This window comes from Haematobia irritans, chromosome 4 (genome assembly GCF_050003625.1).
Source record: "Haematobia irritans isolate KBUSLIRL chromosome 4, ASM5000362v1, whole genome shotgun sequence".
In the NCBI taxonomy this organism is placed as follows: Eukaryota; Metazoa; Arthropoda; class Insecta; order Diptera; family Muscidae; genus Haematobia; species Haematobia irritans.
In genome coordinates this window covers 50,177,796-50,192,460 of record NC_134400.1, presented here as the reverse complement: position 1 = coordinate 50,192,460, position 14,665 = coordinate 50,177,796, and the positions used below count along the sequence as shown (strand labels likewise).

The following is a 14,665-nucleotide window of genomic DNA, read 5'->3' as shown; positions in this document are numbered from 1 at the left end:
CTTGTTTTTCCTTCAAACTACGAAATTTTCTTTAAAATAATTATGTGTAATAAATGTTAATGCATTTGTCGATTTTTGCGTTCATAATACAATTTAGTTAAAATTTCTAAAATTAGCCTACATTTCTGTTGCTAAGTGTATACCTACTCTTTTTGAGTGTAGGGGATTTTTCGGAACGGTAAATCCCAGGATTATTCCATATTTTCATTCCTTCTTTACCGGAATCTTCTAAATATATTTAAATAAAAATACTAATTATATTCACAGGATATTTTTCATTATTGCCAAACATCAGCGTATCAGGTAAAATTTAATGAGGTAAGGTAGTCAATTATCTGCCAATTAATTATTTATGTTGAGTACATTCATTGTCTCTTCTTAGAAAATACATATCAACTCAGCTGATTAACATCCTTAATACCATTAGGGTTGCTGTAGATTATCAAACAGCCTCGACAGCTCTAGAATGTATTCCTCTCTCATTGTGTTTTTTTTGCAATCATTTATCATCATATGATTACAACGTTTTATTACAAAGAACTACAAATGTATACATTAATATAGTCGCTGCTATGCACCACTGTGCTACCCCAACTGCCATTGAAATAATTCGCTCATTACACGTAGTGTTGTTTTTGTTGTTATTTTCTGATTCAATACATTTTTGAACTGACATACGTAGACTTTCGAGCTTTCAGCGAAGAGATGACACACAACAATGCTGCATATACACATCTACATGTATATATACAAACAAAATGCACAACACTCTTTGTTGGTATACAAGAACATTTGCTTTTTTGCAAGCCCTCTAAGTTGAACGCTCAGTTTGGCGATTGCATTTTATTAGGAATCAAAATCAAATTCTTTACTACTCACCACTTGTGTAAAATTGTCGACCAATATTTCTCCATATTTTTTCTTTTTTGGGTATGTTCCTATAGTCTTCATGATTAGGGTCATATAGAATTGGATATTTCTTAACCACGTCAATGAATTTAGCTTTTTCCATTGCGCTCACAAAGCGATTTCACTTGGGTAGGAAAAAACCGAATTGTCAAACAAACACTTAACAATCGAGCGCACAAACACCACGGATAGAAACAATAACGACGGCTTCTGCGAACGAACTGAAACGCGACGACGAATATTTTCTCTTCAAAATCGCCAACACTGCGAATTAACAACCACCATATTCGCCAGAGCGGGTAAAGTCTCTTAAAAACGCACTGGCCACAGGTATACAGAAAAACTGCGGCGAATACGTTTCGATGGAAATATTCGCATCTGCAACGGCGTTGGATTTTTTTCTTTGTACGTGTGTGTGTTGTGAGGTTTGCTCGGATTTTTCGACATAGGGTTTTGTTGTTCTTAGAATAAGGTACACTTACACCAAATCCCAGTGTTACGACAAGTAATGTTTGTATCTTATGTTTTGCTTTCATTCGTATCAGTTGGTGTATAACGAGGGTAATGTGTTTGAGTTTGGTATGATGTTGGGTTGTTTTGTGTCACCACCGTTTAACCCATGGATTTCTTTGGCATTATGCTCTCTTGTATATTACTCTCGCTGTTCACAATACTCTCTATGTGAATAGAGAGATAAGCATTTTGGTGACAAAATAGTGTTGCCAAATTATTCCAACACAGTACCACCAAATAATTCAATAAAGCGTTTACTCGTGTATACGATAATAAAGCTGGGCGATTGTTATGAAGCTATTGAAATAAATTAGTTTCTACGAAGTTAATTACATGGATTTTTACATTAAGGTGGTTACTAAATTCACGTTTGCTAGTGACAATTAAAAAAAAAAAATATGCAAAAAAAATTCATGTAAACAAAAACGTTTTAGCAAAACTAGCGAAAAACCCATCGTTTTGGTAGGCCAAAATCCGGGACGGCTAGCGGCGTGCCGAAAAATTAAAATGTATTCTAATTCCTTGGAAAATGGTATAGTGTTGTCATCGCTTATCTTCAAAAAACTCATCAAATAACAAGATATTACATGTTTTTTTATTACACTTCAATGTTTAATATTGAAAAATCATGCTATATTGATAATAAAAAGCACAAGAAAAAAAGGAAATTTTTGCCGGCAAGCTTATTGTATTGGGCGTCGCGCCTTTGCACGATTTTTTAAAGTAAATTGAACACTTTAACCTGTCCCGTTTTACTTGGAATTCAATGAGAATTTTAGGGGAGGTTACAGTGTGGGGTAGTTGATTTTTTTTACCTCCCCGCTGCTTTACCTTTTGAAAATAGGGATTAAGTTCTCTAATTTGCTTTAATTTTAATTTAATTTGCTTTTGTGGTGATCCTATACTTTATTTTCCGATATTTGGTCGGAGAGGGGGACATCCACATCTCTCGAAGAGCAGACCTTACCCATGACCGACTTTTTGAAAATTGGAGTTAAGTTCTCCGATTGTCTTGAAATTTTAAGGGAAGATTTGGGGTAGTCACTACACACAAAAAATTATCACCAAAATTTTTTCAATTAAACACGTAATTGAATTTGGAAACGGATTCAATTAATATGTTAATTGATTCAATTAATTATTTAATCAAATCCGAATAAAAACCAATTAAAACAATGATTGATATTTGTTACGTTTCCAATTAAAATATTAATTGATTCAATCAATTTGTTAATCAATTCCGAAATAATTTTCAATTACAAACGTGATTGAAATTTTTTCCGTTTCCAATTACACATGTGATTGATCCAATCACCTTTGTGATTGAAACTGAATAATTTTGAGCAATGGAAAGAGCGAAAAGAGAACAAGAGAATGGGTATTTATTCAACAATGTATGATGGAGAGATCAGTCTGTGGAAGTAACTCGTAACGAATGGTTGGGTTTTTGTTTTTCGCGTAAATTGAAAAACATGATTGGCGACATTCTGTCTGCTGCATTCAAAATGTGTGCATAAATATTTTGAACGCAACAACAAATCATAGCAAAGGGTTGAAATAAATAAAGTGTGCAACAACAAACGTCCACGTGGTAAAGGTTTGAAAAAAAATATATGACAGAACGCATTTGAAATTACCTGTGTTTGTGTTTTGTGATATTGTAAAAATGGAAAACAATCTACGTTTTTTGAAGGTATTTAAGAAATTGTGAAATGTGAATACCGTTTTCCATTTTATTTCGTGAAATTGACCAATCAATCCCATCAACTCCATCATTTTATCAAATATATAATAATATGTTTGCAATAAAAAGTGGGTACCATATTGATCTTTTAAAATTATAAATTTTTTTCACTCCTAGTTTTCTTAAAACCAAGAGCGGTATGGGTTTGTTGGAAGATTCACCTTGAAGTTGCGAAGTAGCGTTGGCATTAAATTGCATTTTTGTTTTACCTGCCTTTTTCAGTTTGAACCCAAGTAGAGAGCAGTATATCTGGTATATAAACTAATGAGCTGAATTATGCAATGGTAAAAAAGTTCTTTCTTCTGGATTTAAAAATATGTATTTTTCCATTTATATTTTTTTCTATTTCCAGAATTTGCAAAGTATCATCAATACCAAATATTACATTGCTTTCCCATTATTATACCCTTCACCGCTACTGTGTACAGGGTATAATAAGTTTGTGCATTTGTATGTAACGCCAAGAAGGAGTAATCATAGACCAACCTTTTAGTATACGGATCGGCTTAGAATTAAATTCTGAGTCGATTTAGGGATGTCCGTCTGTCTGTCTGTCTGTCTGTCTGTCTGTTGATGTATTTTTGTGTGCAAAGTACAGCTCGCAGTTTTAGTCCGATTGTCCTAAAATTTGGTATAGGGTCCTGTTTCGGCTCAAAGACGATCCCTATTGATTTTGGAAAAAATCGGTTCAGATTTAGATATAGCTGCCATATATATTTTTCACCGATCTGGTCATAATTGGCGTGTATATCAACCGATCTTCCTCAAATTCCGTACATCCGAATATTTTATGAGTCTCGAAAAACTTGCAAAATATCAGCAAAATCGGTTCAGATTTAGATATGGCTCCCATATATAGCTTTCGCCCGATTTACACTCATTTGCCCACAGAGGCCAATTTTTCGCTCCGATTTAGTTGAAATTTTGAATAGGGAGTAGAATTAGCGTTGTAACTATGCGTGCCAAATTTGCTTGAAATCGGTTCAGATTTGGATAAATATCCCATATAAAGCTTTCGCCCCATTTACACTCATATGACCACAGAGGCCAATTTTTAACTCCGATTTAGTTGAAATTTTGCACAGGGAGTAGAATTAGCATTGTAGCTATGCGTGCCAAATTTGGGTGAAATCGGTTCAGATTTAGATATTTGATTTCGACATAAATGGTCAAAATACCAACATTTTCCTTGTAAACTCGCCACTGCTTAGTCGAAAAGTTGTAAATATGACTCTAATTTTCCTAAACTTCTAATACATATATATCGAGCGATAAATCATAAATAAACTTTTGCGAAGTTTCCTTAAAATTGCTTCAGATTTAAATGTTTCGCATATTTGTACCCTTCACCACTACTGTGGTACAGGGTATAATAAGTTTGTGCATTTGTATGTAACGCCAAGAAGGAGTAATCATAGATCAACCTTTTAGTATACGGATCGGCTTAGAATTAAATTCTGAGTCGATTTAGCGATGTCCGTCTGTCTGTCTGTCCGTCTGTCTGTCCGTCTGTCTGTCTGTCTGTCTGTTGATGTATTTTTGTGTGCAAAGTACAGCTCGCAGTTTTAGTCCGATTTCCTAAAATTTGGTATAGGGTCCTGTTTCGGCTCAAAGACGATCCCTATTAATTTTGGAAAAAATCGGTTCAGATTTAGATATAGCTGCCATATATATTTTTCGCCGATCTGGTCATAATTGGCGTGTATATCAACCGATCTTCCTCAAATTCCGTACATCCGAATATTTGATGGGTCTCGAAAAACTTGCAAAATACCAGCCAAATCGGTTCAGATTTAGATATAGCTCTCATATATAGCTTTCGCCCGATTTACACTCATTTGCCCAAAGAAGCCAATTTTTAACTCCGATTTGGTTGCAATTTTGCACAAGGAGTAGAATTAGCATTGTAACTATGCGTGCCAAATTTGGTTGACATCGGTTCAGATTTGGATATATCTCCCATATATAGCTTTCGCCCGATTTACACTCATATGACCACAGAGGCCAATTTTTAACTCCGATTTAGTTGAAATTTTGCACAGGGAGTAGAATTAGCATTGAAACTATCCGTGCCAAATTTGGTTGAAATCGGTTCAGGTTTGGATATATCTTCCATATATAGCTTTCGCCCGATTTACACTCATATGACCACAGAGGCCAATTTTTTGCTCCGATTTAGTTGAAATTTTGCACAGGGAGTAGAATTAGCATTGTAGCTATGCGTGCCAAATTTGGTTGAAATCGGTTCAGATTTAGATATATCTCCCATATATAGCTTTCGCCCGATTTACACTCATATGACCACAGAGGCCAATTTTTAACTCCGATTTAGTTGAAATTTTGCACAGAGAGTATAATTAGCATTGTTGCTATGCGTGCCAAATTTGGTTGAAATCGGTTCAGATTTAGATATAGCTCCCATATATATGTTTTTCTGATTTCGACAAAAATGGTCAAAATACCAACAATTTTCTTGTAAAATCGCCACTGCTTAGTCGCAAAGTTGTAAAAATGACCCTAATTTTCCTAAACTTCTAATACATATATATCGAGCGATAAATCATAAATAAACTAATCATAGACCAACCCTTTAGTATACGGATCGGCTTAGAATTAAATTCTGAGTCGATTGAGCGATGTCCGTCTGTCTGTCTGTCCGTCTGTCTGTCCGTCTGTCTGTCCGTCTGTCTGTCCGTCTGTCTGTCTGTCTGTCTGTCTGTCTGTCTGTCTGTCTGTCTGTTGATGTATTTTTGTGTGCAAAGTACAGCTCGCAGTTTTAGCCCGATTGTCCTAAAATTTGGTATAGGGTCCTGTTTCGGCTCAAAGACGATCCCTATTGATTTTGGAAAAAATCGGTTCAGATTTGGATATAGCTGCCATATATATTTTTCACCGATCTGGTCATAATTGGCGTGTATATCAATCTATCTTCCTCAAATTCCGTACATCCGAATATTTTATGAGTCTCGCAAAACTGGCAAAATATCAGCCAAATCGGTTCAGATTTAGATATAGCTCCCATATATAACTTTCGCCCGATTTACACTCATTTGCCCACAGAGGCCAATTTTTTGCTCCGATTTAGTTGAAATTTTGCATAGGGAGTAGAATTAGCATTGTAGCTATGCGTGCAAAATTTGGTTGAAATCGGTACAGATTTAGATATAGCTCCCATATATATGTTTTTCTGATTTCGACAAAAATGGTCAAAATACCAACATTTTCCTTGTAAAATCGCCACTGCTTAGTCGAAAAGTTGTAAAAATGACTCTAATTTTCCTAAACTTCTAATACATATATATCGAGCGATAAATCATAAATAAACTTTTTCGAAGTTTCCTTAAAATTGCTTCAGATTTAAACGTTTCCCATATTTATACCCTTCACCACTACTGTGGTACAGGGTATAATAAGTTTGTGCATTTGTATGTAACGCCAAGAAAGAGTAATCATAGACCAACTTTTTGGTATACGGATCGGCTTAGAATTAAATTCTGAGTCGATTGAGCGATGTCCGTCTGTCTGTCCGTCTGTCTGTCTGTCTGTTGATGTATTTTTGTGTGCAAAGTACAGCTCGCAGTTTTAGCCCGATTGTCCTAAAATTTAGTATAGGGACCTGTTTCGGCTAAAAGGCGATCCCTATTGATTTTGGAAAAAATCGGTTCAGATTTGGATATAGCTGCCATATATATTTTTCACCGATCTGGTCATAATTGGCGTGTATATCAACCTATCTTCCTCAAATTCCGTACATCCGAATATTTTATGAGTCTCGAAAAACTTGCAAAATATCAGCCAAATCGGTTCAGATTTAGATATAGCTCCCATATATAGCTTTCGCCCGATTTACACTCATTTGCCCACAGAGGCCAATTTTTTGCTCCGATTTAGTTGAAATTTTGCATAGGGAGTAGAATTAGCATTGTAACTATGCGTGCCAAATTTGCTTGAAATCGGTTCAGATTTGGATATATCTCCCATATAAAGCTTTCGCCCGATTTACACTCATATGACAACAGAGGCCAATTTTTAACTCCGATTTATTTGAAATTTTGCATAGGGAGTAGAATTAGCATTGTAGCTATGCGTGCCAAATTTGGTTGAAATCGGTTCAGATTTAGATATAGCTCCCATATATATGTTTTTCTGATTTCGACAAAAATGGTCAAAATACCAACATTTTCCTTGTAAAATCGCCACTGCTTAGTCGAAAAGTTGTAAAAATGACTCTAATTTTCCTAAACTTCTAATACATATATATCGAGCGATAAATCATAAATAAACTTTTTCGAAGTTTCCTTAAAATTGCTTCAGATTTAAATGTTTCACATATTTTTTTACTAACATTGTGTTCCACCCTAGTGCATTAGCCGACTTATATTTTGAGTCTATAGATTTTGTAGAAGTCTATCAAATTCTTCCAGATCAAGTGATATGTAAATGTATGTATTTGGGACAAACCTTTATAAATAGCCCCCAACACATTTGACCGATGTGATATGGTATCGAAAATTTAGATCTACAAAGTGGTGCAGGGTATAATATAGTCGGCCCCACCCGACTTTAGTCTTTCCTTACTGGTTTTTTACTAACATTGTGTTCCACCCTAGTGCATTAGCCGACTTAAATTTTGAGTCTATAGATTTTGTAGAAGTCTATCAAATTCTTCCAGATCGAGTGATATTTAAATGTATGTATTTGGGACAAACCTTTATATATAGCCCCAAACACATTTGACGGATGTGATATGGTATCGAAAATTTAGATCTACAAAGTGGTGCAGGGTATAATATAGTCGGCCCCGCCCGACTTTAGACTTTCCTTACTGGTTTTTGTCTTTGATTGATTCAAATTTTAATAGACGATTTCAATGTGTGGACATTTTGGAAAGGAATTGTTACTAAAATTAAATTACCGAGCTCCTTAATACACCTTTTTATGCTAAAAGACTACAACTGCAAAAGAAGATTATAAATCTGCAACCTGGAACTAAGAATTGAACTTGATATTCTATGCAGGTGATGTTTAACAAAATTAACTTTTAATTGAACAAAATTAAATTCGAATTATTCTGTTTACTTTCAGAAAAACTAATTTAGCTTACAGGCTGCTGATTTATTGGAAATCTAGGCGCATCTACATATTAGAAGGAACATGCTGACATGGTTATTATTATAAGGAAGATACTGATTGATATAATTTATTTTTTCACCCTATAGTTGTTATTGATAAAAATTGTATTTGTAAGTTATGTTAGAAAAAAACACAAATGACAAGAATAATATATTAAATATTTTTTATAAGAAACACATATTTTCTTTTATTTCAAATAAAACTAAATACGATTTTGGGGTCGATATATATAAATTTTTTGATTGAAATTTATAGCCTATTTCAATTAATTATTTAATTGAATGAATCAAATAGTTGATTGATTTTTGTCGCGAAATTAATTAAATTTTTAATTGATTCAATTAAAACTGTGATTGAATTTTATGTTAAAAATCAATCACGTTTTTAATTGATTCAATCACACAATTAATTGATTCCGTGACAAAAGTCAATTACACTTTTAGTTAAAAATCGTGTTGGTTTTCAATCAAAATGGGTGATTGATACTATCATTTTCGTGATTGAAGACATTTCAATTAAAACAAGTATATACGGCCGTAAGTTCGGCCAGGCCGAAGCTTATGTACCCTCCATCATGGATTGCGTAGAAACTTCTTCTAAACACTGCCATCCACAATCGAATTACTTAACTTGCGGTAACGCTTGCCGATGGCAAGGTATCCTTAAACCTCCTAATCTTCTAAATTGTATGTAAGTCCATACGTGGTATATATTAAATCAAAAAAGATCGATCCGATACGTATATAATTCAAGTAGATATAAAATTTTGACAAAATTTTCTACAGAAATAAAATTTTCACAAAATTTTCTATAGAAATAAAAATGTTGACAAAATTTTCTATAGAAAGAAAATGTTGACAAACATTTCTACAGAAATAAAATTTTAACAAAATATTCTATAGAAATAAAATTTTGACAATGATGAACATTTTATTATGAACCGAATAAAATGTTAACAAAATTTTCTCTAGAAATAAAATTTTGACAAAATTTTCTATAGAAATAAAATTTTGACAAAATTTTCTATAGATATAAAATTTTGGTAGATTATTTTTGACTGTAGTGGCAACCATGATTATGAACCGATATGGACCACTTTTTGTGTGATTGGACCAATTTTGGTATGGTTGTTAGCGACCATATACTAACACCACGTTCCTAATTTGAACCGGATCGGATGAATTTTGCTCCTCCAAGAGGCTCCGGAGGTCAAATCTGGAGAACGTTTTATATGGGGGCTATATATAATTATGGACCGATATGGACCAATTCTGGCACGGTTGTTAAAGATTATATACTAACACCATGTTCCAAATTACAACCGGATTGGATGAAATTTGCTTCTCTTGGAGACTTCGGAAGCCAAATCTGGGGATCGGTTTATATGGGGGCTATATATAATTATGAACCGATGTGGACAATTTTTGCATGGTTGTTAGATACCATATACCAATATCATGTACCAAATTTCAGGCGGATCGGATGAAATTTGCTTATCTTTGAGGCTCCGCAACCCAAATCGGTTTATATGGTTTATATGGGCGCTATACATAATTATGGACCGATGTGGACCAATTGTTGCACGGTTGTTAGAGAACATATACCAACATCATGTACCAAATTTCAGCCGGATCGGATGAAATTTGCTTCTCTTTGAGGCTCCGCAAGCTATGAAATGAAATGAAATTTTCTTCTCTTTGAGGCTCGGCAAGCCAAATCTGGGGATCGGTTTATATGGAGGCTATATATAATTATGGACCGATGTGCACCAATTTTTGCACGGTTGTTAGATACCATATACCAACATCATGTACCAAATTTCAGCCGGATCGGATGAAATTTGCTTCACTTTGAGGCTCCGCAAGCCAAATCTGGGGATCGGTTTATATGGGGGCTATATATGATTATGGACCGATGTGGACCAATTTTTGCATGATTGTTAGAGACCATATACCAACACCATGTACCAAATTTCAGCCGGATCGGATGAAATATGCTTCTCTTGGAGGCTCCACAAGCCAAATCTGGGGATCGGTTTATATGGGGGCTATATATAATTAAGGACCGATATGGACCAATTTTTGCATGGTTGTTAGAGACCATATACCAACATCATGTACCAAATTTCAGCCGGATCGGATGAAATTTTCTTCTCTTTGAGGCTCGGCAAGCCAAATCTGGGGATCGGTTTATATGGAGGCTATATATAATTATGGACCGATGTGCACCAATTTTTGCACGGTTGTTAGAGACCAACATCATGTACCAAATTTCAGCCGGATCGAATGAAATTTGCTTCTCTTTTAGGCTCCGCAAGCCAAATCTGGGGATCGGTTTATATGGGGGTTATATATAATTAAGGACCGATGTGGACCAATTTTGCATGGTTGTTAGAGACCATATACCAACACCATATACCAAATTTCAGCAGGATCGGATGAAATATGCTTCTGTTAGAGGCTCTACAAGCCAAATCTGAGGGTCCCTTTATATGGGGGCTATACGTAAAAGTGGACAGATATGGCCCATTTTCAATACCATCCGACCTACATCGATAACAACTACTTGTGCCATGTTTCAAGTCGATAGCTTGTTTCGTTCGGAAGTTAGCGTGATTTCAACAGACGGACGGACGGACGGACGGACGGACGGACGGACATGCTCTGATCGACTCAGAATTTCACCACGACCCAGAATATATATACTTTATGGGGTCTTAGAGTAATATTTCGATGTGTTACAAACGGAATGACAAAGTTAATATACCCCCATCCTATGATGTAGGGTATAAAAATGATTGAATCCGCGATTTTCGTGATTGAAATCAAAAAAAATTGTTGTGTGTAGACAAAGACCCGTTGCTTTATTCTATGATATTTTTTGAGGAAGATGACCTTCTTTTTGCCCGACCCTGTGTATGTTTAGAGAAACAATTAAACTTTTCAGATTTACTTGAAAAGTGGGGGAAGTAGAGTTTTCTTTTTCCCGGACTTTTTGCATTCCCGGGAAAGCGGGAATTTTTTCGAATTTCCCGGGATCCCAGTCAAAGAGAAACCTGTTTTGATGTGGAATACATTTAGACATTTAAATAAATTAGAAATCGCCTAAAGCTACGGTTATAAGGCGCTCTCTGGACAACTAACAATATATATTATGTTGTTCTCTTACATCAGCCATAAATCATGCTAAAATATGAAATATTTTGTAATACAAAACATTTGGATAGTGGCTATAGTTTTCGGTATAGTTTTCGGAAGAACACTATTAATATAGTGGGATTTTTCTTAACACTAAAAAACTGTTTGGAAATGAAAGAAACTTATTTCGATTCCACCATCGTTAAACGGGGTCAATAAATGCACATGTTCAGTCAATATTCCCAAAAGTGAACATTACCATGTTACCATGTAATACGACATTCACATTACACTTACAAAATCCACTTTAAGTAGATGTCGTATGCCATATAAATAAGGGCTTTAAACTCCAATTTTAATAGATTTCTAGCCTAATGTGTATAAGGTATAAATCTGAAATTAAAGTAACTATCTTAAAAAGGTTAGAATTTCCTTATTTCATAAAAAAACATCCTTGCAATAATTATGAAATTTTGAAATTATGCAATTGTCAACGTGGGTTACATAAGGTAAAATGTCCCTTTGGATTTAAACGATTACTCAGTCCTCCAGTCTATCGGAATGTCGGTTTACAGACAATCATAAATTAGGAAGTGCAAACTTCTTTTTAACAATTAGGGGCCCGTTGGATTCTGGATTAGAACCCCTTTGCGCTCGCGGTAATTATTTGAACATACCTTGCATATATGTGAATTTCGAGTAAATATGAATTTCTAGTTTCCATGGTAACTGTCAAACTAGCACATCTCAACTCGGTGTGAACGGTGAAATGTTTTGGAAAAACGAATCAGGAAAACGAGTCAGTGGGAACATAGCATTAACTAGATTTCAACTGTCATTTGCCATATAAAACCCTCTATTATACACAAGCAAGTAAGGAAAGTCTAAAGTAGGGCGGGGCCGACTATATTATACCCTGCACCACTTTGTAGATCTAAATTTTCGATACCATATCACATCCGTCAAATGCGTTGGGGGCTATATATAAAGGTTTGTCCCAAATACATCCTTACTTATTTTTTTCTGGTCCGTATTTTTTTATACCCTCCACCATAATATGGGGGGTATATTAACTTTGTCATTCTGTTTTAACACATCGAAATATTGCTCTAAGACCCCATAAAGTATATATATTCTGGGCCGTGGTGAAATTCTGAGTCGATCTGAGCATGTCCGTCCGTCCGTCCGTCTGTTGAAATCATGCTAACTTCCGAACGAAACAAGCTATCGACTTGAAACTTGGCACAAGTAGTTGTTATTGATGTTGGTCGGATGGTATTGAAAATGGGCCATATCGGTCCACTTTTACGTATAGCCCCCATATAAACGGACCGTCAGATTTGGCTCGCTGAGCCTCTAAGAGAATCATATTCCATCCGATCCAGCTGAAATTTGGTACATGGAGTTGGTATATAGTCTCTAACAACCATGCAAAAATTTGTTCACACCGGTCTATAATTATATATAGCCCCCATATAAACCGATCCCCCGATTTGGCTTGCGAGTCCTCTAAGAGAAGCAAATTTCATCCGATCCGGCTGAAATTTGGTACATGGTGTTAGTATATGGTCTCTAACAACCATGCAAAAATTGGTCCACATCGGTCCATAATTACATATAGCCCTCATGTAACCCGATGCCCAGATTTGTCCTCCGGTGCCTTTTGGAGGAGCAACATTCATCCGATCCGGCTGAAATTTGGTACATGGTGTTAGTATATGGCCTCTAACAACCATGCCAAAATTGGTCCATATCGGTATATAAAGGGTGATTCTTTTGAGGTTAGGATTTTCATGCATTAGTATTTGACAGATCACGTGGGATTTCAGACATGGTGTCAAAGAGAAAGATGCTCAGTATGCTTTGACATTTCATCATGAATAGACTTACTAACGAGCAACGCTTGCAAATCATTGAATTTTATTACCAAAATCAGTGGCAGAAAATCCGCTTTTTTATCGACAAATTTTGTTCAGCGATGAGGCTCATTTCTGGTTGAATGGCTACGTAAATAAGCAAAATTGCCGCATTTGGAGTGAAGAGCAACCAGAAGCCGTTCAAGAACTGCCCATGCATCCCGAAAAATGCACTGTTTGGTGTGGTTTGTACGCTGGTGGAATCATTGGACCGTATTTTTTCAAAGATGCTGTTGGACGCAACGTTACGGTGAATGGCGATCGCTATCGTTCGATGCTAACAAACTTTTTGTTGCCAAAAATGGAAGAACTGAACTTGGTTGACATGTGGTTTCAACAAGATGGCGCTACATGCCACACAGCTCGCGATTCTATGGCCATTTTGAGGGAAAACTTCGGAGAACAATTCATCTCAAGAAATGGACCGGTAAGTTGGCCACCAAGATCATGCGATTTGACGCCTTTAGACTATTTTTTGTGGGGCTACGTCAAGTCTAAAGTCTACAGAAATAAGCCAGCAACTATTCCAGCTTTGGAAGACAACATTTCCGAAGAAATTCGGGCTATTCCGGCCGAAATGCTCGAAAAAGTTGCCCAAAATTGGACTTTCCGAATGGACCACCTAAGACGCAGCCGCAGTCAACATTTAAATGAAATTATCTTCAAAAAGTAAATGTCATGGACCAATCTAACGTTTCAAATAAAGAACCGATGAGATTTTGCAAATTTTATGCGTTTTTTTTAAAAAAAAGTTATCAAGCTCTTAACAAATCACCCTTTAGTTATATATAGCCGATCCCCAATCACACAAAAATTGGTCCATATCGGTTCATAATCATGGTTGCCACTCGAGGAAAAAATAATCTACCAAAATTTTATTACTATAGAAAATTTTTTCAAAATTTTATTACTATAGAAAATTTTTTCAAAATTTTATTTCTATAGATATTTTGTCAAAAATTTTGTTCTATAGAAAATTTTGTCAAAATTTTATTTCTATAGAAAATTTTGTCAAAATTTTATTTCTATAAAAAATTTTGTCAAAATTTTATTTGTATAGAAAATTTTGTCAACATTTTATTTCTATAGAAAATGTTGTCCAAATTTTACTTCTATAGAAAATGTTGTCAAAATTTTATTTCTATAAAAATTTTTGTCAAACTTAATTATATACGTATTTAATCGGCCTTTTTTAGTTTAATATATACCACGTATGGGCTACCTTGCAATTTAGAAGACGGTGTTAGGAAGTTTTAAGATACCTTGCCATCGGCAAGTAATTCGAATGTGGATGACAGTCTTCAGTAGAATTT

The 14,665-nt window shown here is 35.2% G+C and overlaps 1 protein-coding gene and 1 long non-coding RNA gene across 3 annotated transcripts in view; one reads left to right on the top strand and one right to left on the bottom strand.

Annotated features, from left to right (window-relative positions):
- LOC142233072 (uncharacterized) overlaps positions 1 to 1,524 on the bottom strand; it is a 39,518-nt gene extending 37,994 nt beyond the window's left edge. The window contains exon 1 of one of the 2 annotated variants that reach the window (XM_075303856.1): positions 880 to 1,524. In XM_075303856.1, the coding sequence (XP_075159971.1) occupies positions 880 to 1,012 (133 nt within the window). In that variant the 5' untranslated portion in view covers positions 1,013 to 1,524. The remainder of the gene's footprint in view (positions 1 to 879) is intronic. The other variant, XM_075303857.1, reaches the window with a different exon arrangement.
- Positions 1,525 to 7,951: 6,427 nt separating this feature from the next.
- On the top strand, positions 7,952 to 8,475 carry LOC142233070 (uncharacterized). The gene is made up of 2 exons (XR_012721304.1): positions 7,952 to 8,184; positions 8,252 to 8,475. It is a non-coding gene; the product is annotated as an uncharacterized LOC142233070 (long non-coding RNA).
- Positions 8,476 to 14,665: the final 6,190 nt, after the last annotated feature.